The 23828-nt window shown below is 39.9% G+C and overlaps 6 protein-coding genes across 12 annotated transcripts; 2 read left to right on the forward strand and 4 right to left on the reverse strand.

Annotated features, from left to right (window-relative positions):
• Window positions 1–68: 68 nt before the first annotated feature.
• On the reverse strand, window positions 69–2399 carry LOC105672021 (solute carrier family 66 member 3). Of its 3 annotated transcripts, none has more exons than XM_012366683.2 (5): window positions 1628–2399; window positions 917–1090; window positions 614–836; window positions 411–531; window positions 69–353 (listed from the first exon to the last, which is right to left on the reverse strand). In XM_012366683.2, the coding sequence occupies exons 2-5, from the start codon at window positions 1060–1062 to the stop codon at window positions 220–222; spliced, it is 624 nt and encodes a 207-aa protein (XP_012222106.1). In that variant the 5' UTR covers window positions 1063–1090; window positions 1628–2399; the 3' UTR covers window positions 69–219. The 3 variants fall into 3 exon arrangements, with proteins under 3 accessions (XP_012222106.1, XP_012222105.1, XP_067208846.1); XM_012366682.2 differs by having other exon boundaries at window positions 917–1108; window positions 1628–2177; XM_067352745.1 differs by lacking the exon at window positions 1628–2399 and adding an exon at window positions 1349–1491 and having other exon boundaries at window positions 917–1108.
• A 32-nt stretch (window positions 2400–2431) lies between these two features.
• On the forward strand, window positions 2432–10724 carry LOC105672023 (Suppressor of Cytokine Signaling at 16D). The gene is given in 8 exon segments (XM_067352392.1): window positions 2432–2671; window positions 2998–3116; window positions 3214–3254; window positions 3257–3403; window positions 3501–4744; window positions 5039–5714; window positions 5843–6011; window positions 6099–10724. Coding segments are annotated over 7 exon segments (2745 nt in total). The 5' UTR covers window positions 2432–2671; window positions 2998–3046; the 3' UTR covers window positions 6497–10724.
• A 1398-nt stretch (window positions 10725–12122) lies between these two features.
• Window positions 12123–13635, reverse strand: Ubc7 (ubiquitin conjugating enzyme 7). Of its 5 annotated transcripts, none has more exons than XM_012366684.2 (4): window positions 13470–13611; window positions 13267–13348; window positions 12694–12812; window positions 12123–12546 (listed from the first exon to the last, which is right to left on the reverse strand). In XM_012366684.2, the coding sequence occupies exons 1-4, from the start codon at window positions 13510–13512 to the stop codon at window positions 12287–12289; spliced, it is 504 nt and encodes a 167-aa protein (XP_012222107.1). In that variant the 5' UTR covers window positions 13513–13611; the 3' UTR covers window positions 12123–12286. The 5 variants fall into 5 exon arrangements, with proteins under 5 accessions (XP_012222107.1, XP_067208870.1, XP_067208878.1 ...); XM_067352769.1 differs by having other exon boundaries at window positions 13506–13527; XM_067352777.1 differs by having other exon boundaries at window positions 13278–13348; window positions 13470–13484.
• LOC105672019 (focadhesin) lies at window positions 13532–19300 on the forward strand. The gene is made up of 10 exons (XM_067352387.1): window positions 13532–13671; window positions 14172–14605; window positions 14682–14750; window positions 14821–14975; window positions 15246–15437; window positions 15569–16020; window positions 16166–17050; window positions 17153–18443; window positions 18519–18840; window positions 19025–19300. The coding sequence occupies exons 2-10, from the start codon at window positions 14552–14554 to the stop codon at window positions 19178–19180; spliced, it is 3576 nt and encodes a 1191-aa protein (XP_067208488.1). The 5' UTR covers window positions 13532–13671; window positions 14172–14551; the 3' UTR covers window positions 19181–19300.
• Window positions 19301–19429: 129 nt separating this feature from the next.
• Window positions 19430–21431, reverse strand: LOC105672020 (protein C1orf43 homolog). The gene is made up of 4 exons (XM_012366681.2): window positions 21072–21431; window positions 20835–20991; window positions 20558–20777; window positions 19430–20423 (listed from the first exon to the last, which is right to left on the reverse strand). The coding sequence occupies exons 1-4, from the start codon at window positions 21228–21230 to the stop codon at window positions 20231–20233; spliced, it is 729 nt and encodes a 242-aa protein (XP_012222104.1). The 5' UTR covers window positions 21231–21431; the 3' UTR covers window positions 19430–20230.
• Window positions 21432–21586: 155 nt separating this feature from the next.
• LOC105672002 (uncharacterized) lies at window positions 21587–23643 on the reverse strand. The gene is made up of 5 exons (XM_012366652.2): window positions 23535–23643; window positions 23148–23394; window positions 22491–22919; window positions 22226–22410; window positions 21587–21934 (listed from the first exon to the last, which is right to left on the reverse strand). Exons 2-5 carry the CDS (start codon window positions 23334–23336, stop codon window positions 21649–21651), a joined length of 1089 nt encoding a protein of 362 aa, XP_012222075.1. The 5' UTR covers window positions 23337–23394; window positions 23535–23643; the 3' UTR covers window positions 21587–21648.
• Between the last annotated feature and the right edge of the window lie 185 nt (window positions 23644–23828).

Below are 23828 nucleotides of genomic sequence, written 5' to 3' on the forward strand. Positions count from 1 at the left end.
TTAATGTTTCGGTTTGGAAGGTAACATGAATAGGAATTGGATTGATATAAGAGAGAGAGAACTAACAATTTCTTGGTCAGAGCTAACAATAAGCTAAACTATATTTTGTGGAATATTCTTAATTTTACAGTTAAAATTTTCTCAACAAATATGTAGCATAAGTTGTCAATTTTATAGCATACGCTCTCGCGACTAGCCCAGTTGTAATTTTCTGTTGATTTAATCCTGCTTCACCGGACGGCTTCTGTAATAAAGGGCGGAAAACATGATGCTGGAACTCAGCAGCACCGAGATGATGAAGTTCCCCAGCAACAGTACGTCAGCCGAATCCATCCATATCGTGAACACCCTCGCTGAAACATAGTTGCTTAATCCATGTCTGGAATTTAGGCGCAAAGGTAAAAACTTACTCAAATTCGTGAAGGCGGATATAAACCAAGTGAGAGGCGACACCGATTCAGCGTTTTTAGCTCTAAGTATAGCCAGCAATTGAACGACTTTACTGGAAGCGGAAATCGGAGTACACATTGGCTAAAAATCAAAATGGGGCTCTTTGATAAGCGTGTCGCAGAACATACAAAAAGATTATTTACAACATTTGCATAGTACTAACCGCTAAAAATGTAAGTACGATTTTTGGAACAATTTCCAACAGCAAACAGCTGCTCAGTGTAAAATACGTTATGGCACATACGAAGGACCACATATTAATCTTATTCAAATATTTCAGAACGAGGTATATCAGTATATATTCCTGCACTAATATTATCGGATACTCCAAGTAAGACAGTAACGAGTAACGATTCGTGTAATTATAACTAGTCATCACAGTGTAGCTGAAAAAAAGATAAGATTAATTATTTACAAGAAAATAACTGTAAAAAAAGGATAGACTGTTTTATACGCAAAAAATTACCTTGTTAATTCTAAGAGCAATCCTAGCGTGGATATTTCATCGGCCGACTTGACGGAAACCAGTTTTAATATTTGCGGAATTTTTAATACAAAGCACATTCCTATTGTTATTAAGCTTAATAAATCTGCAAATTGTTGCAGCAGCATCTTTACGTTTTTCTTTGCTTCTTAATTGCTACAATGCATATTAAATCTATAAATAATAAATATATTATACATTTAATATACTATATACATATTACATAAATAAATAATAAGTATACAAATCTTTACATATTAAAATTAGATTAATTATTTAAAGATTGAATTGTAGATCACAAATTAGATTAATCGATGCTTATCATTTAATTCTGGCAAACAAATCACACAATCATTTCTTATCTAATCTATTTAAGATCTCATCTTTGTACATGAATAATGGCAAGTAGCTTACTTCCTCTCGGCTTGTATTACATTTACTACATTTCACGAAACTTATATCTGCAATTTCGCGAAACTGTCACTTATTTTGCACCGCTTTATTTCACAAGAATCATTCGTTATGCTACGTCAACAGCAAGTTACAAAAATAACCGCTCTAACAATTACGTATACATTTTTGTATGCCGATATTAATATTCAGTCATAATAATCTCAGATATTCTTTATAACTTTTTTTATAATATTATGACAAATTTAGAGATAAGTATTATTTTTTTATGTCATGTATTACCTTTTGTCGTCGATCACTCTTCGAGAGCAGACAGCACACACGCAGTCGCACATGTACATACATAAGCAGCACACATCCGCACACACACTTGTCGCATTGACATCTGTCTATTTTCGAAATTGTACGAGTGCGGAGAGCTTATCACTGTACTCCGCCATATTTCAATTAAGTGTCAAATGTATTTAGAAGCTTGGCAAATTGATTCGCGCGAGCTTCTCAATTTTACTGATCAGGCATCGAACATAAACGTTGCACGCAGCCACGAGCCTCTCGTCGTCGCACCACGATCATCCACTATCCCTCTCCTCCTCCTGCCATAATCAGTTGTGTGCAACATCATTCTACAGCAACCCTTTCCCCTTCATTGTATACACGGACCAACAAAATGTCCGACCAGATATGCCGCTCGCATGATGTATAAAATTATAGAAATGTGCATTATCAATCGCCAGTAATTTCCTGAATTATCGAAAGAATAAATGCAGAGCGCTGACATTACCGATCGTTTTTTTCTCGTGCTCTAACGCGATTCCGCGCGGCGAGATTGGTAGCGCCGGTTGCCTAGGCGTGACGCGCGGAACGCGGCGAACCGGACCGAGCCGAACATGGTGCGAGGCGAAACGTGAGGCTTGCTCCGTGTTGTCTCCGCAGATATCGATTGGTCCCCGGCGTGGGCTTCGCGCGCGTCATGCGGCGATCATGAGCGGCGTGCCCCCGCGCCACGGCGACGACGACGACGACGAGGCCCGGATCGCGAGCGCGCCGCGGCCGATTTAGCGCGAAGGTAAGCGCTGACGGCACGTCGTCGCACGACTCGCGTCTTCGACGCGAGCGCGTACCGTCTTCGACGTCTCCCCGGGTCCGCGTGCGACGCGCACCAACCGCGAATCCTTTCCTCGCCGGGCGCCGCTTCGAGCTAGCCTCCGGGCAATTTGTCATTGTTCATTTAACGCTAAATCGGAGCATTCCATCTTTCGTTGAACTGTTCCCTGACAAGTCTGACAAGATTCGTGAGATAACCGTATTTAGCGTTAAATGCACGCGGTGAGAATCCGTCGTCGCAGAGTCGACAGGCTTAGGGTTAGCTGTCGAGTGACGTTGCTGGAGAGCCTTTTATTAATTTATTAAGAAAAATATCGGAATTTTTGAGAATCCATACGTGAAAGTAATTATTTTAAAAATATCTTAAAGTGGATTAGATTTCAAATCAAAGAGTGTTGTTTATTGGGAGAGCTATTATTGCAAGAATTGACTACTATGACTCACTTGTGAAGTTATGACATATTTATGATATGCCATGACTCATCCCTTTCCTGTATGTATCTCTTTACATAAAACTCACAGATTGCACTATCATGTTTTTGTTTTAGGACTGTCAACTGTGTCACTTTAAAGTATCATTACGGTTTCTCGCACATAATGGACCATGCGCCAAGTACAAGTGAACATATAAATATGGAGATTGTAAAGCAGTCGTACATTATCTGTGGTACTTTTTTTCAGGTTAAATATTTGAAGCATTAATGGTGTACGGAAATGAAGAAAATATATAATTCGACAATAACAGTCGCATCGTTCAATTTTAGGAGGTGATGTGGAAATATCAAAAGTTCTGGTTACTATAGACTTTCCAGTACGCAGCTGAGACTAACGAGACTTGAGATGGACTCTCCGCCGTCATGTTCGCTAAGCGCTGGGCCTCTTAGTGATCTTGGTAGCAGCGGCTTGGGGGGTTCAATTTCCAGTGACTCCGTTCGAGCGCATCTTGCGATGGAGGTAGCACATCTTCACACTTTCCTCTTTCGCTTCCAATGGCACAGATGCAGGTGTCTTTGTGTCGCGTGTACTAAGTCTGTGTAAACAAAACTTTCAGATGCAGGAAAGCGATATAGAGAGCAAGTCTCTGTCGCAAGATTCCTTTGATTATTCGGACGGCATGTGCGGCGAGAACTTCAACACTTTGAAAAAGGGCCCGGGCTGGGGTGACGCGGACGGCAAGCTGGAGGTCGAAGTGGTCGACGTGGCGATCAAGCCGCCGCCTGAATTTCAGGACAGTCCGTCGCCGCCGGACTCGGAATCCTCGTCGGCGCCGATTCTCAACTACGCGCGGCTAATGAGACGAAGAATGCCGCGCTGGGTAGACGACTACGCCGAGAGTCTGGTGCAATCGGTGGTGGAGGAGGCGCTAGTGATTTCTTGCCGTATCTCCTGGCCGGAGGGAAGAATCGCGCCCGCTGTCAACCCAGTTCCGGTGGTGACGCGGGCTCAGCAGACCAATCCTAAGCGCATGTGGGATCTAATGACGCCGCCGGTCTGCCAGGGTGCCGCCACCATCACCATCACCCCGTATAATACACTAAACCGGCCGAATTCACGCTGCTCGCTGGCATCCTCGCGGTTGTCCAGCTCGCACAATTCTATCAACACCACCGGGCTTGGACACAAGGCCGACGACAGTAGCTTCATCACGTCGGCGATGTCGCACGATGTGCTGACCACCAGCGAGATCAGCGACATGTACAACGTGCCGTTTGACTCGGACATCTACACGGTGCCGATCGACGTGGTGCGGCCGCTGCACGATCTGCGAACGCCGCAGCGGCCCAAACGGCACCGGCATCATCGCAAGAGACGCCGAAATGTGTCTGCGAGCTCGCAGAGCGAGCTGGAGGCGCACATCCAGCAGGCGCGACACTACTGCGGCAAGTCTCGTGCCATCACGCATGTCATTAAGTCGCAGCGTTTGCTGGCCGACGTGTGCTGCAACGACGGCAATCCTGCTGTCGGTAATGGCGGTGGCGGTGGCGGCGGGGGTGGCGGCGGTGGCGGCGGCGGCGGCGGCGGTGGTGGTGGTGCTGGCGGCGGCGGCAAACGACACAGCGTGCCAGGTACTTCCGGCCGTCACGGTGTCAGGACGTCAAATGGACACGCGCACAACATCGGCGAGCCGATCCACATGACGTTGCACGAAGTGCGACAGTACCTGCAGACGCTGTACTCGAGTTCCAGTGACTCCAGCGAGAACAAGATCAAGCGAGACAAGGCGCCGCTGCTGGTTCACACACCGGTGCACCTTGCCGCGACGCCCAAGCCTCTCAGTGTAAATAACAATAATAGGTAGGCGCGTCTTTAAACTGCAAATTATTATCCGACTCTGTATTCGTATTACATTTCTTATTATATTATTTAATTTTGTTAATTATAGCTCAATGCAAGAAATTAGGATATAATTTCAATCTATTGTAGATTGGTCGATTAGTGAAGAGTGAAGAAATGTCTTTTTCAGAAATAACGAGCTTTAGCTACGAGTGATGTTTCGCTCCATTTACTTTTGCTCTCAAACTAGACGTTCTCTGTTAATGTTAAATTGCCTGTTGCAATCTAATGACCGCTACTGATATTTAATAATAGGTATAACAGTAACGCGCACACGGACTCGTCCACGGACACGCCGGTGTCCAACAAGAGCACCAGTAACGGGCTGATGATTCATCACCACCACCACCATCATAACAACAATAACAACAACAATAATCACAACAACAATAACTCGAACAATGCGAAGAAGCACAAGAGGAATGCGTTCGTCGGCATCAGGCACAAGAAGGCGCGCGACGAATCGCACAAGGAGAAGAGCGAGTCCGAGCGGGAGAAGATGAAGAAGAGCCAGCGCAACTTTTCTCTCAATCTCAAACAGACGCTGTGCAACATCTTCCGATTCCGACGGCTGGGCTCGCCGGATCATTTCGTGGAGAAGCGGAACAGCATCGTGCAGGGTGAGATCGTCGAGGAGGAGGACGGCGTCGATTCCGATCAGCACGCGAACAACAACAACACCGCTCCGTCCGAGACGGAGCCGTCCGCGCAAAAGCTGCCGTTCTTCAAGCGCGCTCTGCCGCCTCTGCCGAAGAGCAACGGCCAGGTGGGCGTGGAACAGGCGGAGGAGGCCCTCACCGCGATGGCGCCCAAGTGCGAGTCCCCGAGCTCGGTGAAGCAGCAAGTCCCGCCGCCTATCGTGCGGCCCGAGGAGGACGTCGCGGAGGATACGAGTATGGACTTTGCCGCCAGCATCGAGAAAGTGAAGGATGTACGTAAATATCGGTTGTGCCGCTCGTCGGGTTTGCGATAGAAAAGAGTCTAGCGTATTGGGAAAAAGTTTAATTGTCGGTGAAATTTAAGCCACCGATTAAAGTGCTCTTCTTTTTTTTAAAACAGTACGGATGGTACTGGGGACCTATATCCGGCGAGGCAGCCGAGAAGATACTCTCCAACGAGCCGGACGGCTCGTTCATCGTGCGGGACAGTAGCGACGATCACTACATCTTCTCCCTGTCGTTCAGACTCAACAGTTGCGTGCGACACGTAAGGATAGAACATGATCAGGGTACGTTTTTCTTTTCTTACCGTCCACAACATCTTTCGCGATCCTTCAAACTTGCCTCTTCTTAATCGCGCTCGTTACGACACGCAGGTAATTTCAGCTTCGGCAGCTGCACGAAGTTCAAGTCGCACACCATCGTGGACTTCATCGAGAACGCGGTCGAGCACTCGCGCAGCGGTCGCTACCTCTTCTTTCTGCACCGGCGACCGGTGCTGGGCCCGATGCGGGTGCAGCTGCTGCATCCGGTGTCGCGATTCAAGCAGGTCCAGAGTCTGCAGCACACCTGCAGATTCGTCATTCTGAAGATGGTGCGCAGGGACCTGATCCCGACCCTGCCGCTACCCCGCCGGCTCATCGATTATCTCAGCACGCCTCATTACTACAGCGAGCAGTTGGCGGCCGAGCAGGACGACCGGGCCGAGTCGCCGGTCAGCTCGTCGACCGGCGAGCTGGAGAAGATCTGCTTCACGCCGCAGGGCCTGTCGTGAGGTACAGCCGTGTGACTTTCCTCTCCCCCGCTCCGCTCTCTGTGCAAAGAGACTCTCGCGCCGAACGTCGTACCGAGCGGCGTTGATGCAAATTCAATTCGCAGCTTATGTGTAATTGAATTTTCACGAACATGTAGAAATTTGCATTGCCGCTTGATTCAATTTCTGCCGACGCGCAAAAGTTTCGTAGATCGTTCGATTGAGTTTCGGTTGACGTGGAGCACCATCCGTCGCTACATTAACACGTTATTGGCACGCGTTAATTCACTTCGCGGCTCAATTATTTGTTCGCTTACGTGCCAAGGTTTATCTTCTTACTCGAACGAATTTGCGCTAACGCGCGAGCAATTAATTTTATTTATTTTGATTTAACGTTTATTGGCGCGCGAGAATTTAAGAATTTTTTAAATTATATTTCGATTAATGTTTAATCGATGATTTAATGTTTGCTAACGTGCAGAAATTTAATTGGTTGAATTAAATTTTCGCTCGTATGCTAAAATTTAATTTGTGGCCCGAATTAGAATTTCGTTATCGTCGACGTGACAAACGTAAAGTTAACGATTTTGCGCCTGTGATTTTTTTTTTATTTTGACGATTTGCGGCGTATCCATTCGTAAAGTGAGTATTGTGATTAAACTTGAAAGTAGAGGAACGTAGAGAAATTTCCGTGTGCACACCGTATATCTAAAGCTACAAGTTATGGTCGTCTCAAGTTGTCTGGTTTGATTATCGAGGGAAAGGAATCGATTTCATTCCGTTTTCGGACAGGAGCTGCGATATCGCGTGTTCGCTCTACGCGTGCTGAGAGACATTCCGAGATAACGTCGGTCGTGTTTTCCTTCTTCGAGAGGCGAACGGATGCGCGATTCCGCGCACATTTGCGTCGCGGCTAGATCGACGGATCAGCGATGCTGTGTCGGCATTAACCAAAGCGGGCAATCGAGGAGACATTTCGCGACGAAATCATTTCTTCATCCCTTGTCAAATGTCGCTTGACGATCACATCTCTGTTGCCGTTAATTTATACAGTACAATTTTTAGAGACAAAGAGGAAGAGAGGCGCGCGATCGAGCTGAGCAAGCAAGTTCTGTATAGTCCCTTCTAGTTCAGTTCCTTTTCGTCGACTTGTAACAAATGGCAAGATTACATGTGACATAAACAACGCACAATATCCGTTTATACGTACACACATAAGTACATATATAAATACATAAATATATAAATATACATATAGAGAGAGACAGCGGTCGGATGAGAAACTTCTCCTTGCGTGCCATATTTGCATTTTCCGTTGAAGCTTGTGCGCGCGTTAACGTCGGCATTTCGTTGCAATGCTCGCAGACTTACATTGAGCGTCTATACGTTGCAGCCGAGCTTCCGGTTAAACTCGACGGTGAGATGAGCTGTAAATGATGATCCCCTGATCATTCAGGATGTATCCGGATGTGATTGCATTAAATTCAGATTAACTATTAGAAGACGAACTTAACGAACACAGAGATGAGAGCTGTGGTGCGAATCGCATTTTGCAAAGATCCCTCTGTTCTTTTAACGAATCGATCACGCGAAATCATCGAAAGTTCTCTCGATTATAAACTCTCGCGGACTCTATGTAACCAAAGGGAATTCCGGCAATTTTAGCATAAAGGATCGCCGAAGTGTGCGACTCGAGCGTTGCACGGTTGCTCGTTCGTTTAAGTAGCCGCCGATTTTACGTGCGATCGACAGTTTAGTTGACGAGAGGTGGCGAAACACATTAGTGATCTGGTGCTATGCGAAATTGTTCTAGCCTTTATTTTCGTGTGTTACGCAATTAGTTGAAGTAATCGCGCGTTTATTCTTGTGCTCGAGCGAGCTTGAGGCGCAATTGTTTGTGCAATAACACTGGTCGAAACAAATCGAATCAATCGTGGAGATACCGCGTTCTATTTACTTGCGTTTCCTTCGTTTCTAAATATTAGTTGCGTACGCTAGTTTCAATTGTACATACGAACTCGTTTCGAGAGAGTTACAAAGAAAGTGATGCGAAATTTCCAAGCTTTTCCGAAATAGAGACTTATTCCGACCAATTTTCATCTTTCGATGTTCCCTAGAGCTTAACAAACGTGGCATTAGTATTGCAATAGATCTTCCAAAGGAAAAAACCTGCGACTTGTAGCCGAATATCGTGAGGACGTGTTCAGCGAATACGTAGACCCACTTTTCTCTCTTTTTTTTTTTTTCTGTTTCTTTCCACAAACCGACATCGAGGAGTGGTTTCGTTAACTGATTTATTACTTCGCAAGTGCAAGCTGACATGATTAGCTTTGTCTAGGAAGTGTGTCGCTTGAAATTCCATTTTTGCGTATTAATTAACAAACATACAGACATACACACAAACACACACACAAACATACATACGTACAGACACATGACAAATTTTGTATTCACCAAGTAGATTTTGCAATACGATTACTATTAATATTAACGAGATCGTCCAAAAGGGACTAGGCGAGTCCCGAGTGGGGTTCATAAGGCATGTGCGTATAGTTAATAATGGCACCATAGTACCTCACAGTCACAGAGGGAGGTATACGTATATAGAGCAGAATTAGTAAGGTTTTATAACGAGCGTATTTATGTCGGCACAAGTTGTACACATACACACACACACACACAATACACACGCGTACATATAAACACACATACACATACACGGATGTATGCCCTCGTCTGCGAGGAAATTCTAGCTGTTAAGAGAGCGTGAGCGAATTATTTGATAAGATTGCGTTTGAGGGGTCAGTTGCATTAACAAGCATGGTTAACTAATGCGATTCTAGTGCTAGTGTTAGATTAGGGGAGCAATATTCGATTAGCTGCGTTTTAACCCTTAGTTAGTCTTAATTAATTTTAGTTCGCAACTGCAACTCGGTCGATTTAAATTGAATTGTCTTGAATTGAGTTTTTCAATTCTTAGTTTCATCCAAGTCGACTTGGTCAATCGAGGGACGATTTAATTTATATCGTTACAATCTCGTTGAAATTACCGGCGATCGCGAACGCGGTTAGTGCAATTGTCCCTGAGGTTTAATTGTACTTTGGTTAATTAACTCTCTCCGTAGATTGTACAATCCTTCCCCTTCCGCCCCTCCTAGCCGATAGTGTGTAGATAAGAATGAAAGTTTAATTTATTCGCAAGGTAGCGTTAATGAATTATTTTCGTTAGCCACAGTTGATGCAACCGACTCTAAAGAATTAATTGTAAGGAAAAACGTAGCGTTCTGCGCCAGGCGGAGGCCTTCCGAGGCTACAGCGTGCCGAAGCTAAATGTAATAATTACTCTCCGATGGAGAGCGCCCAAGGCGCCTTTCGAAAATGAACAATCGAGATTAGACAGACGACAAAACTCGAGTTTAGCGCTAAAGTGCGGCACGTTCGCGGCCCGAGCGGGGGCCTCATCCAGGTAGCTCAAGCCCCCGTTTTCGATCGCGCGATTAGGCGACGGGAAGTGTACGTGTCAAACGTTTTTGTATATTTGTAACACTTTCGACGGGCGCTGCGAGGAGCGATTGCTTTTGAATGTACACTTCTTCTAGCGAAATGTGATATTACTGATAAACGGGCCGCGGGCCGCGATATCAGACCCGTCTCGCCGCAAGCGAGCTAGCTGCGAACGTTCAGGCCTAATCGATTGTTCATGCACAGAATGTCTCGGCACCGTTGCGTAAGTCGGCTTTCCGATCGATCGATGATGCGAAGCGTGATAACTCTCTCCTACACCTTGTAAGCCAAACGAAGCTTCCAACTTTCTGGTTGTGAAAAACATGAAATAAATCCTTTCGGAGGCCCGATCGACGGTACAGTCGCTTGGCGCAGAACGTAAGATGCATCCTCTCTCTGATATGCCAAAGTATATGCAGCTGTGCTCAGAGTACAACATCTGTGTATTCTCGTTCGGCGAATTAGATACGTAATTTTGCGTAAGAAGATTATTTATTACGTATACGTGCTGTGTTTCAAGGCGGAGAATTTGAGTCTCGGAAATTGTTCAGAATATAGGAAAAGGGATCAAAAAGTATTACGATAAATAAACCTACAAGATGTTGTACTTCGGCTGTATGAAGCAGGTACATTAAAACCTTATTATTTATGTATAATTGCCGAATGCTAGTCACAAAATACTGCATTTCTTCAGTTGGATTTCAAATTATATTGTTTACTAATAAAACTCCAATTCACGTGCGAAGTCTTGCATTCAATTATTTTTACTGACGTTTATTCCAAAGGCAAGGAAGAATAGGAACAAATTGCAAAGGTTGAGTGCGGGAAACACGAGCAAGTTTCGTTTCCAAAGATTCAGAACGAAAGATTCCGTTCTTCCGGGTTTCCGTCAAAACTTGCCGAATTGGCCAATTGCACTTGCGGTCAACTTGCACTCATCGTTTTGTACATGTTATGTCCAGACACGACTAAGCGTTAGACGCTCGAGAAAGGGCTGATCGCTACAAAACATGGATTCGTCTGATCCTGGAAATCAGACCTGCAATTCGATCGCAAAGATCACTCACTGTATACGACGAGGAGTGTACTAATTTATTTATTCTAGTCTAATGTGCAGGGTGTTTTGCGCAAAGCAGCTCGAAGTCACAATTGAAGGAACACTAAGGATGAGGAAAGTACCACAGCGTCTTTCTAAAAAAAAAAAAAAAAAAAAACGATTTTGCTTCAGATCCAATTCTCTTCGGAACCAAAACAAAAAAAAAAAGGAAATTTCTCCCTCAAATTTTGTCGAACAAGGACGCTTTAGGCGGGACACCCTGCATCTTCGTCACCAAGTTCGATTGTTATCAGAGCGGGATGTGCACGATAATCAGACGTCTGCTGCGGATTTCTTAATTTTGTACATACGATGCGATAATACGTTTCGGAATTTCTGTCAGGACCGTGTCGACGATCTCTCGATCGGCACTCGCACAATTCCGTAGAGGGTAAAAAAATAAGGATAACCGACTATACAAGCAATTCAGCGTCCCTGTTTTGCTGACGATTCTTCTAAAACGCGGCGTTCCCCGGTGAAAGAACCGCCGACTCCGTTTGTTTTTATCACGGACATCTTTGTAAAATATTATAAATATATTTCTTTAATCTACGTGTGTGTATCATTCACGGATCAAGGGTATCCTTTTGTGCATTAGTTGACAGAATGCGTTAAGTTCTCGCCCCGATGTACATTTTTAACACGCGAAATAACGTAACACCATCTACGAATGTGATAATTACTTTAAACATCGTCGTAGGATAATTCGTGGGATCATTTGGTAATTTTAAGTATTAACACTTAACGTCAATCACACATCCGAGTACACGAGAAGCGAATCCTGTCCTTCGTTATCGGTTCGTTCACAGTGAAATGGTATGTGCAAGCGTACGAGGTAACCGCGCATGTATTTGATTACCCATGTTTGTACTGCAATGTTGAAAATAAAACACATCTTTTGACATTAACGCCGTGGATTCTTGCACCATCGAAAGCCGGAGCTCCGTACCTTTCGTAGAAATTTATTTAGAAATTTAAGATCGCTTGGCGAGATCAGTCGCGCGGTAAACAGTAGGAATGCGCGAGAAATAATTCACGCAGAAAGGATTCGTTTACTGTACAGATAAAAATTTATTCCTCCATACATGTCATTCATCGAGCGACATCGAATTAACAATAACCATTGTTCCAATTTGCCTTTTTTTCTTTCTTTCTTTCTTTTTTCTCTTTTTTTTTTGTCTTTTTTTTTAACAGATAATATACGTTCTACTTTAAGGTGGAATACCTAGAGTCTTTCTCACCAACTTCTGCGCTATCCTCTCAAACTCGCTACGATCCTCTCTCCACATCTTGGCTGCGTCCACATTCGCACCGCTTTCGTCATTTGGTTCCGCCAGCATACTTACTACGCTCAACAATATTTTCTCCACGCTTTGCACCGGGCTCCACCTTTCCGCACTGCTTTCGTAACCCATTGGGTCGTCACCAGGTGCATGCAATATGCTTATGCAGACTCGTCCATCTGCATAAACTAAACAGAAAGAGAGAAGTGGAATTTTACGCACAGTTAATAGCTTTAAATATTACTGTACGATTAATAATTGCTTAACTGCTAAGCTATAAGCTAAAGTATATTTTATTTCACGGTTAATAAATTTAATAGCGCATAATCTCTTACTGTTAGGATGAAACATCTCACAGGTGAACTGCATCTTTGGTGGGCTCAATGGATAATCTGGCGGAAATATTAATTTCGCCGGAAACACTCCACCTTCAAAGCATGTTCCCTCTGGTCCGCTGAAAATATTCAATTCTGTTAAAATTAATACCAAAAGATTTGAGAAAAATTTTATAGAGAAATTTTTTTACAAACGCAAAAGTAATATCAATCAAATATACTGTCAACAACCTGACCTGTCAAATATACTTTGACCTGTCAACAACCTGCCCTGTCAACATAAGACTGTCAAAACTTAAATGCAAAATAAAGATGTATCAATAACAAAATTTTTCTACAGAAAAAAATACACAATATTTTGCTGTAACTTGAAAATGATTTTTCTGAAGAATACTTTTTAGAGTTGTGACCGTAATATGTTGATGGACCACTTGGTTCAAGTAGAAAACACAGACAGTTAAGTATACACAATGATATAGCAAATGTCAAACTGACAATACCACGATGACTGATGACAATAAAATGATGACTGACAATAGAATTTTGAAGAGAGAAGATTAAGGGAAAGTTTACGTGATAAGTGCCTCCCATTCGAAGAAGTTTTCCTCGTTAATCGGGCCAGCGATGATCCCTTCTGGTGGATTTAAGGTTAGCTCTGCAAGTTCGTCATAGTTGAGGCATTATTGCTCCACGACAAAGAACGGTGGAGAAAGCCACAGCGTGTAATAATTTAACGCTAGCATAGTGTGCTAAGAGACTAAAAAGCCAATTCTCACGTTTGTACTCAGCCATCAATCGTCTAAGCGCCGAACCTGCCATTGTGCTAATGAAGCGTGCGATTCGTGCTGTTTAAAGGACAATCAGTGTGGCCAGATTTGAGACGCAGACAGTAGCAGTAGGAATGAAGGGGTAACTGTATCATGCGCAAGCCACGTCAGTGGGCTCCGTGCTTCGCATGTACACACATGCATGCGTTAAGTAAAGTCGCCATTTTAAATCACCATTTTTAATATAGTAAAAAAAACACTACTTTTTGTATCTCATAGAGAACCATATGCATAAAATAAGATAAAATTAATAGATTCTCGTTTAATGTATAAACGCCAAATTTGAGAGGCAAGCAAAGGCAAGCTTATTTTCGCTACTTTTGACAGTGTTAGGATGCTCGTAAAACACTTAAGTGATTAAAATGTTTCTTTTAACATTTTTAGAAAGTTTTTTGTTGCAAAATTCAAAATGCCAATTGTTAAAGAAATTAAAAAACGTCTTTTTTAGGACATTTTTAGGATGTCTTAAGGACGTCTTTTTTTAAAGAGGAGTTTACATGTATGTGACTTGCGCATGGGTGTGATATTTCCTTCTTCATGCTGTTTGCTGCTTGCGTCTCAAATTTGGCGTCACTGACAACATCAAAATTGAAGAACGTGAAACAGCCAAAAAACGCCTAATCGCGTCCTCAATTTTTATTTCTCTTCTAGGGTCCCTAAGTGAAGGACAGCTAAAGCGCCACCATATGATGTAATTTCCATCATATGATATAAAACTCAAACAAACATTTGGTTTGAATCTTGACTAAAAATTGTGTGTCTTATAATTTTTCACTTTTTACGTTTCTGCGCGTAAGGACAAATTATATGATCGATGTCCTGTACAGTTTCAGAAAGTTCCACATTGAGTGATCCGCGTGGATGTATCGAAGTTCGAATTTAACCTAATTTTTTAACTTTTGATTTTATTCGCATTTGTATTGTTTGATTGATTTTTGACTTGTCATCTTACAATACAGGAATAATAGCTTAAAACTTTTTTTACGCTCAATTTTAATGTACAATTTTTGTACCATAATATCACCCAAAGCATGGACGAGATAGAGTGTAATTTGAAATCAGAAAACCCTATTTTGATATCATATGTGAGTATTCTAATTATACGTGAAAATTACATTCGATGCTACTTATTATTGCTTAATTGTTAAATTTTTTCTACAGGCAATATCTATACTTAATGAAATAATTAAGAAGAAATATGATGCATTGGAAGAAAAAGATATTTCAAAGGTAATAAATATTCTTGTTTGCGTTGCTAATTACAATATGTAAATATCCTGCACATTTTTCTGTTTTACAGATACCAGAATTTAAATTTCTCACATCAAAATGCATCAACCATGAGAATCCTACAGTTGTTACATCCACATGTCAAGGACTTGTTACACTTGCTGAGACTGGATTATGGAATGCTAAGCTTGCATTAGCAACCTTGACATCTATGTGTTCTTCAAAGTATGTATATGTTGAATAATATATTAGATTGTTTGGAAAATTTATCACACACACATTTTTATGATAAAATCAAAACAATTTTTTTATTCATCTTTATTCAATAATGTATACACTAATGTTTTCAACAACCTGTAGAGACACAACAGATATCATTTGGTTTTAACAACTGTACATTGATTGCTTTTTTTATTTATTATAAATTGCTGCAAACTTTCCAAGACCAATCCAATATAAATTAATTTTGTTTTATATTATTATATTAATTTACAGGAATTACGAGGCAATTATTGTAGCTATTAGTCAGTTGTTAACATTAGACTGGAGAATATGCAATGGATGCAGTGAATATACTCTTCAACTACCCAATCAGCATCCATTTATTATAATTCTGAAGCAGAACAAGCGCAGTGGGATATGTGTGGTGAATCAAATGAAGCAAATCATGTATGATGATGAGAAATGGTATGTTTCTACAATTAAAACTATCCATATATATTAATTTATAATATAAATATTCATATTCAGAACCTATAACATAACAACTTTTGTTACCTTTTTACGAATCATTAAATTTTAATCTCTTTGAATTGCAGTATCATGGAACATAGTATAGAAATATTACGGCCTGTATTTTTATACATAATATGTGATCCCGTCTCAACGGAAGTGGTCAATAATTCCAAATCAGAGGCATGGCAGCTTGTAATCAAATCTAATAAAGCTGCAGATTTGCAAATGGAGATTCTACTCTGGCTGTGCACTAATCGAGAGGACATTTGTGTTGATTCAAACTGTAGACTGATCGAGCTCGCGGAGATATCTATGCAAAATGGAAATACAGAATATTGCACAGCATTGGCACCTCTAATCGCCTCCGTAACGATACAGCTGTTGGAATGCAACCATAATCCGCAAAATAATTTTTTCATACTATTGAGATTGATTAAAAGTTGTGACAGTCACATAGGAAATCTCATGATAAGTTTGATGGCAGAAATAATCTTGATATGTCCGAATGTTTATTTGTCCAAGGTTTTTAGGATATGTAAGTACATTAAGATACGCAAGTATATGTATTTAAATATACGAATATACAAATATATGATGAAATTTTACACGTATATCCCTTTATACGTGTAAATCTTATCATTGTATATTCATTATCATATATCTTTTAAAAATAATTACAGGTGCACTTATCGTCGAGCAGATGTCGTACGACACAATTTTTTTAAACGTATTATCTGTACCCTTGTTGACGTGGTTGGTTTACAAGATATGGTTGTGCCCTGACGAATTCAAAAACCTGCTCACCGTAATAAAGCAACGGCAAACAAGAACGAGCAGTATTTGTGATGATACTGCTGCTGCTACAAACAAGATACTGCGTATGATTAGCCGCAATAACAAGTACATCCTATTTTACACAGAACAGATACGCAGTCTGCATTCTCTGAACAACGATATTATGCCGTGGCTTGAGAATCTATCGCTTGCACCGATCGATCTAAAATACACTTGCAAGCTGATATTGTGCGGCATTTTTCTGTATAGCGAGGAACCCCTCGTGGTGTGCAAAACTTGGGACATTCTCCTGAACATAGCGAAGCAGATCAAGTCCTTCGAGTCGCATGTGATGTCCTTGGTGAATCACAAATTAACAGTGTTTCACGACAGCGCTTCGACGTTGCAATTATTAAAAGCCTTCCCGCAACTCGGTTCCATGCGCATCATCACCAGCACGTTGCAAACGATGCAGAACAGCGGGAGGCCGCTGAGCGACGTCACATTCGAGTTCTACATAACGGCGATAAAGGACAATCCCCGCTGCTATCGTTTCCTATCCAACGCCTTGATGGAGAAATTGGAGCAGAATAGTAAATTGAACGACTGGCGCACGGACGTGGTGTGCGCCAATACAATCAAGCGCATATGCGAAAGCCATCCTGAGCACGGCGAGGAACTCGTGCCGTTGCTATCGCTTATCTTGAATCGATGCGCCGATACGAATGGCGGTGCGGCCAGCGCACTTGCGCTCGACGCTATCTCGAGTCTGTGCAAGAGTGCGGTGATAGGTACACTTCACATTTTAAGCTATCAAAAGAAGTCTTTTGTATTCTACGTGATTCTTTGTAAGCCATCGGAGTTCCAATTAACAATGCACTTTTACTTCGTAGGTATCTACTCGACTTGGAAGGTGCTGGCGCGGAAGATGCGCACGGAGAAGCGCACGATGGTTCTGGAGAGCCTGTGCGACCTCTTCGCGAACATCCCCTCCTTTCCGTTTCGCGCGAACGACGACCACGAGAAGTTTATCGCCGAGATCGCAACAGAATTGTGGCGCTACGCGATCGGCGAGGACACGAGGGTCGCGGAAGCGGCGTTCAAGGCGCTGAAATCCTATCCCTTGGAACTAGTACCTCTAAGCACACTGCCTCTGGATTTCCGATCGGACCTCGTGGTACCTTCTAAAAATGCGGTTGACAAATCTGACAAGTCCGAGGACGCGCTGCAGTACATACCGGGCTCTTGTTGGATCCAGATGCTGAAGAAGGTGAACAGGAGCATCCTGCCAGCGGCCAGGGACTTGTTGATTTTCTACATTGAGAATGAACTAACGGGTTTCAGATCGCGAATATATAATTGGCCGCAAGGAGAACCGCAGAACTTCAAGTTCTTACCGGAGAGAAGCGTGATAAGGGCTATCGGCGAGCATTTAAGACGAAGCGACAAGACGGACTCGAACAATCGGTGTGTAATAATGGAATGTCTGCGCGTATTCAATTACGACTACAAGAAACCGCTGCCGAACATAAAGTGGGACTTCTTGGAGGAAATTATGAAGATATCGGACGAGGCCAAAGAGCTTAGTCTGTCGATCGTGAGCCGTCACTGTCGGATCTCGCAGTCGGCGAAATCGCTGACGGAACGTTTCTTGTCAATGCACACGTCCGCGTCGAAAACTAGTCAGTTGTTGCTGAACGAGAAACACTTGGTGCTTTATTCGCATCTGGACGAGCTGTTCCAGGCATTTCAGCCGAATAGCCTGCAACAATTCCTCGAAACATCGATCGATTATTTCATTGATAGAATTTTACAGAAGGACGAGAAGTCAATCGATTTATTCAACTGGATTATGTCTGCGTACGGCACCGCTTTGAAAAGCGATCTGATACTCATAGGAAATCGCACGTTGCTATCTACTTTAATGGAAAGAGTATTTGAGATGGTTGAATTGACGCCCGACCAAGATTTCTCAATTTTCGAGATATATTATGCAGCTTTGATGCACTTGACAGTCAAAGATATCGAGAGAATAACATCGCCGAATATTTGGTGGACAGAAACGACGAAGAAACTGAGAAACGCCATCGCTGTTCGAACGAAATTAGCATTCAGCGGCAATTTTCCTGGCACACCGGTCACTTGGTTGAGCGAAATTATCGAAACAGCTGCAAGTAGTCCCGAGTAGGCATCGATTATTATTATGTAATAAATTTAATGTTCAGTTCAAGCCAATTAAGTTTCTCGCTTTTTTTATAGGATGCAGAGACACTTCCTGGAAAGCATGCAGAGAGTGCAGACTGACTTGAGATTAAATAAATCCTTTGATCTAGCATCGCAAAAAGACTGGATTGTGGACTTCATGAATCGCATCGCGCTTATAATGTCGGAAGAGGAAAATGTTTGTACAACTTTGTACTTGGACATTTTGTTCGTCTCGGTTATCTGTTTATCCGGCTTGGATTGCTTGTTGCCGAAAAAGGAGCTGTTAATTACTTCGCAAGACGATAAAATAAGATTGTTCCCATTAGCGATCTCTGTGCTCATCGACAGACAAATTTGGAAATCGGCATCTTTCCAGGTGATCATAAATTTATGGTTGTGCGTGAGCTACAAATATTTTACATATCACAAAGATCTTTATCTCGTGCCTTTTGTCGGACAAAAATTACATTTACAATCATGGCTAAATTTTTCGTCGCAAAATGAACAATACATTTATCATGTAAATACATATTATCGTCATATCGATCATTCTTTTTCAGATTATGAAGTGGTTGAATTACATGAGGACCAATTGCCTGATATCTGATGTGTACGTACCTGCATTTCAAAGTGCATTAATATTATTGAGGGGCGAAGAAGACTATTTGTTACAATGGACTAATTACTTATCATCCAAGACTTATATTGACTTGTAACTGCGAAAGTATTATTTAGAATTTATTTCAAGATTTAAAAAACGTAAACGTGCATATTGTTGTAAATAAATAAAATGTATTTTTTTATAATTATATTAAATATTTTGTATAAAAAAGGAAGGTTTTGTGTTGAAACGATTTATCCATTTGATACTTATTCTTATTTTACGCTCAGCCTTGTACTTCATCAATAATCCCTATCATAAATCCTACAACTGTAATGAACATTTATAAGTATAGCTGACACTCTACTCAAATATTTCTGCTTTATTGCTATTAAATAATCATATCAAGGCTTGACAGCTATATACATACATATCGTTCGTTACATACAATTCGTTAAATTCTTAAAAATTTTTTACGATTAAACTATAATGCGTAGAAAAAGATATGTGTTAATTCGTCACTGTTAAAAGATAATCATTCGAAAAAACAGAACGAGTCTATTATCTTTTAATCGCTTTAGACATTTTTTCTGAATTTCGTTAGATATATAATTCTATGTGATTAAATGTGTATAAATTTTAATTAAATTATTCAAAGTCAAAAAATTTAATGAATCACAATTAGCAATTATTACTTAGTGTTACCGTCACCTGAAGAATTATATACAACAAATGACGCGTTAAAAAATTCTATTCCATTATAAATTTTCTAATTCGACGACTGTGTGCTGTTTTTATATACATCAATATCATATTTAAATTTTTTACAAGCGATGTCAATGCGACAAATATGAAGACTATTTTATAAGGCTGATTTTTTCGTATTTAGATGTAAATTTATATAAATACAAATATTAAACAAGTTAAAAAGAAACTTAGTTACTCGTTGTCTATAAAATACGCGTTATTCGATAATACTGTTGACACTTAACTTGAATAAAATAGTGACTTTAGATATTTAATGTAAAAATAAAAATGCATATTGATGATCCTTAACTAAATCGGACGTTCTCCATTTACGTATAGTGTAATGGAAATTATTTCAGTGCCATACCTATCTATAATTTCCTCGTCACATATGTTGTATGTGACGACACTCATAATGCTACACGGACGTCTCACTGTTGTCTAACGTCATAACGGTTAGAGTATTCGGTCTGGAACCAGTTAGTATTTGTTCTTCGGGCGGACGCATCCTAGGCTCCAGGATATTTCTCTTCGTTTCTACATTCTTTTTGATTGGCGTACGACTGGGACTAGACTTTCTACTGCTTGGATATGATTTCAATAAACGTGCCCTAAATAATTAAGGAATGTTTTGAATTATATATAGATATTCTTCTATTGGAGCAACTTTGAGACATATTTAAACCAACTGAAAATATAAAGACTTAAAACTAAAAAATTAATAGATATTTTAAATTATACGTACGCATCCATTAATTTCAGGAATAAACGAGTATACACTTGATATTCTTCATCACCAAATTCGGTAGGATCGTGTCTGGCGTGTTCATACAAATCACAGAATTGATGAATCAAACGCTGGCCACTTCCATTCAATGGAGTGGCTAATGTAGTGAGCAAGTAGGCTCTTAGATTTTCTGAGGGATGTCTCTTCAAACAATTGTCATACTTTGTAATTTCAGTTTCTGCAAACACACGTGAATTAGTAGAGTATTCGTTTTAACAATGCGATGACAACTTACCTAAGGTTTTAACATCATCAACCGCTTTCAGTCTATAATAATGTGGTGGAGCTTGGCCTCCTGAAGTTAAAATGTATCTGGAATCACTGATGAGTTGCGGTTCATATTGGATTCTAGGTATCACTTCTATTCTTCTTTCTATTTCCTTTTTCAAAGACTAAAACATATGCAACATGATTAAACAATAATACAGTGGCATAATAGATTAACCTCAAAATGTATTGTCGCAAAACGCACCTTTTTCGTGTCGTGTCCTATAGGAACATGAGGGCCCCGACGAGATCTCAGAGCGAACCTCATGATCTGCCGTTTTGCAAAGATAAACAGTAACAATATTGTCAAAACACCTGCTGCTATAAATATCACTATGGTTACACCAGATAGTTCTTGTGTCATTCTTGAACGATGATCAAGACGGCTTGCTTCGTAATAATATATTTACAGGCAGTAATTTTTGCGAAAGAGTCTTATGTTGCGTCGAAATAATAACGAAACAATAACGTGAACTGTGACTTGAACTTTCGAATAGAAAAACCTCAATCAGCTGATCAGCACACGGAGTCGTATCTCGCGCGCATCGCCATGCAGACGCGAAACGTCAGAAATGTGATTATTTATTTCACGACTATATTTGTATCCTACGTATTTATATATATGCGAACATCATTATAAAAGAAAAATCAAGTTCTAAATAATTTAAGAAAACTTGAAAAAATTTGTACATTAAAAAAGATTATGAATTATTCGCACAATTATTATCAATGTAAAAGTAAATTTTTTATTTGCGTATTTTTACACACGCATTATTTAAAGATTACATATTCCTTAAAATATTTTCTATAAGTTTTTTAAATAACGTTTCATTGACGGTAGCGATTTCTGCCATTAGATTCTTTTGCTCTTCAGTCAGTGTTGTATTCATTTTTAATAATGACAGTATCAGTTTCCCAAAGTTCTTATCTTTGGAATAATAAAGAGCTTTTGCCGAGAATAGTTTTATAATTTTATCGATCATGTTGTGATTGAGTTTTACAGATAAGAAGTTTTGCAATATAGATATGTGCCATGTTTTCAATTCTTCTACATATGCAAGAAACTGCCTGTAAAGATAAAATATCCATTATTAAATCTGTTCATCAATTTTAGAGTAGTTTCCATTTTTTAAGGAATAGAATTGTATATTAGCATATTATTAATTGCTCTCAGTCTTTAGATAAAAATTAATTTTAATATTAATGATGATAAAATCTAAAAAATGTGACTAATGTTAATTGATATTATATGATATACAAAAGATTAATTTTTTTACCTAAAATACTGAAAAATAATTAATAATAAATTGATATTATAATAAAAAAATTAGTAATCTATATATCAACTGTGAAACATACTCTAAAAGAACAGTTCTTTTCTGCAGATCGTACGTGTTTATGATAGTTGTTATCAAAGTTACGTCTTTCAGCTCAGTATTGAGAATTGGAACAAATATAAACTGTTGAACTTCGTCGGGAAATTTTTTAACGCATTCGGCAATTGCAGATGACAATAAACGAGACGGTTCCTCGAGTTCGATTATCTGTGTTTATAATGTGAAGAAATTAAGTGAAAGAAATATGAACTGGCAATTGTAACAATATATGCATATGCTATTATTACCTTTGGTAATAATAAATATGTGTACAATATATTGAGATATTTCATTCTCTGCTCGATAGTCATATCGTCCATCGACTGACACAGATTATAAATACCCTTTAAACTTAATTTCTTCGCCATCTCATCCATCAGTGGAATAAGATCTTCATTGGACAAGTTGTCTAATTGAGCAAAATCTAATCTTCCATTATTTCGCTCTAAACTTTCACAAGCAGACTCTAAAATATCACACTTTTGTGGTAGTATACCAACAGATTTTTCAGATTCTATAATTGTTCTTTCAGATTGTGTGAAGTAAAACTGAGTAGAAACTTGTAGCATTGACTGATTACACATTGCTTGAGATTCACTGATGTTTGGCTCATCATCATCATCATCATTATTATTATCATCGCTCTCCTCACTCTCTGAAGATATTGTTTCTTCATTCTAAATTAAATAATTTACAATATATAGTGTGTTAAATTATCTGTGATAATTTAAAATAATTTAATATAGAAGTAATTATTTCCATAATTATATGTATATATTAATTTTATAAATTTATTGAAAAAAGATTTTTAATAACGAGTATTTTACGTAAAAAGTTCAACTTTTTTAAAGATTTATTGCTCACAACAAGTGTAATGTTAAATGAAAAGTTCATGTATTTCTAACCTCTCCTGCTATCACTTTCCACAATGGATTAGCCTGGGCAATGTCATTCTTCAGCGCTTCCCTGAGAGATTCAAGTTTCGTCGTGGCTTCCTCTGATAACGTGTACTTTTCGAAAAACACCTCCGAATCCATATTTTCCCGCAATAGTTCACTTGCCTTATATCTTTTCGCGCATGTTTTCTTTGACATCGTGGTTCAGTAACGTATTCTGATGTTACTCCTCTGATATTTAGATTTTTTTAGATATCTATTTTAAATTATCTCTTGTTAAAAAATTTAATGCACTTAGAAATTAAAAATTAAAACAGAATATATAATTATATATCGAGGATTGGCAAGAACTATAAATTATAAACTATAAAAGAAAAATAAATTTGGAAAACTTACGAATACTTCGTATATCTTTATCGCTTTAAGTAATTTATAATTCGCAAATATCGCACAGAACTCGAGTTAGTTTATTTATTATTCTGTTACAGGAAATATTTGAATAATCGGAATATACACATAGAAAATACAGATCACTGATACATATTTCATGTATGTGTATATTCTGATTTTTTAAATGTTCCCTGTATAAAGCCAATTTTAGACAACCCATAGTTCGTGATAAAATTCTATTAACAATTTTATACGCTATCTTTAAAAATTATTGAAAGTAGTTGCCACACATTTTTTCAA

The sequence above is a fragment of the Linepithema humile genome, chromosome 1 (assembly GCF_040581485.1).
Source record: "Linepithema humile isolate Giens D197 chromosome 1, Lhum_UNIL_v1.0, whole genome shotgun sequence".
Classification (NCBI taxonomy): Eukaryota; Metazoa; Arthropoda; class Insecta; order Hymenoptera; family Formicidae; genus Linepithema; species Linepithema humile.

Bases quoted from the DNA above. Each gene is read 5' to 3' on its own strand.
- LOC105672021 (XM_012366683.2), bottom strand. From the start codon at position 1,062: ATGCTGCTGCAACAATTTGCAGATTTATTAAGCTTAATAACAATAGGA. The intron at 837-916 runs GTAATTTTTTGC...TCTTTTTTTCAG, and splicing joins TTGCTCTTAGAATTAACAAG to CTACACTGTGATGACTAGTT. The intron at 354-410 runs GTAAGTTTTTAC...ACTATGTTTCAG, and splicing joins ATCCGCCTTCACGAATTTGA to CGAGGGTGTTCACGATATGG.
- Ubc7 (XM_012366684.2), bottom strand. From the start codon at position 13,512: ATGGCAGGTTCGGCGCTTAGACGATTGATGGCTGAGTACAAAC. The intron at 13,349-13,469 runs GTGAGAATTGGC...ACGAACTTGCAG, and splicing joins ATTGATGGCTGAGTACAAAC to AGCTAACCTTAAATCCACCA. The intron at 12,547-12,693 runs GTAAGAGATTAT...CTTTCTGTTTAG, and splicing joins TGAGATGTTTCATCCTAACA to TTTATGCAGATGGACGAGTC.
- LOC105672019 (XM_067352387.1), top strand. From the start codon at position 14,552: ATGGACGAGATAGAGTGTAATTTGAAATCAGAAAACCCTATTTTGATA. The intron at 14,751-14,820 runs GTAATAAATATT...TCTGTTTTACAG, and splicing joins AAGAAAAAGATATTTCAAAG to ATACCAGAATTTAAATTTCT. The intron at 14,976-15,245 runs GTATGTATATGT...ATTAATTTACAG, and splicing joins ACATCTATGTGTTCTTCAAA to GAATTACGAGGCAATTATTG.
- LOC105672020 (XM_012366681.2), bottom strand. From the start codon at position 21,230: ATGACACAAGAACTATCTGGTGTAACCATAGTGATATTTATAGCAGCA. The intron at 20,992-21,071 runs GTGCGTTTTGCG...CATATGTTTTAG, and splicing joins TAGGACACGACACGAAAAAG to TCTTTGAAAAAGGAAATAGA. The intron at 20,424-20,557 runs GTACGTATAATT...TTAATTATTTAG, and splicing joins TTCCTGAAATTAATGGATGC to GGCACGTTTATTGAAATCAT.
- LOC105672002 (XM_012366652.2), bottom strand. From the start codon at position 23,336: ATGTCAAAGAAAACATGCGCGAAAAGATATAAGGCAAGTGAACTATTG. The intron at 22,411-22,490 runs GTAATAATAGCA...TTATAAACACAG, and splicing joins CATATTTATTATTACCAAAG to ATAATCGAACTCGAGGAACC. The intron at 21,935-22,225 runs GTATGTTTCACA...TTATCTTTACAG, and splicing joins AAAAGAACTGTTCTTTTAGA to GCAGTTTCTTGCATATGTAG.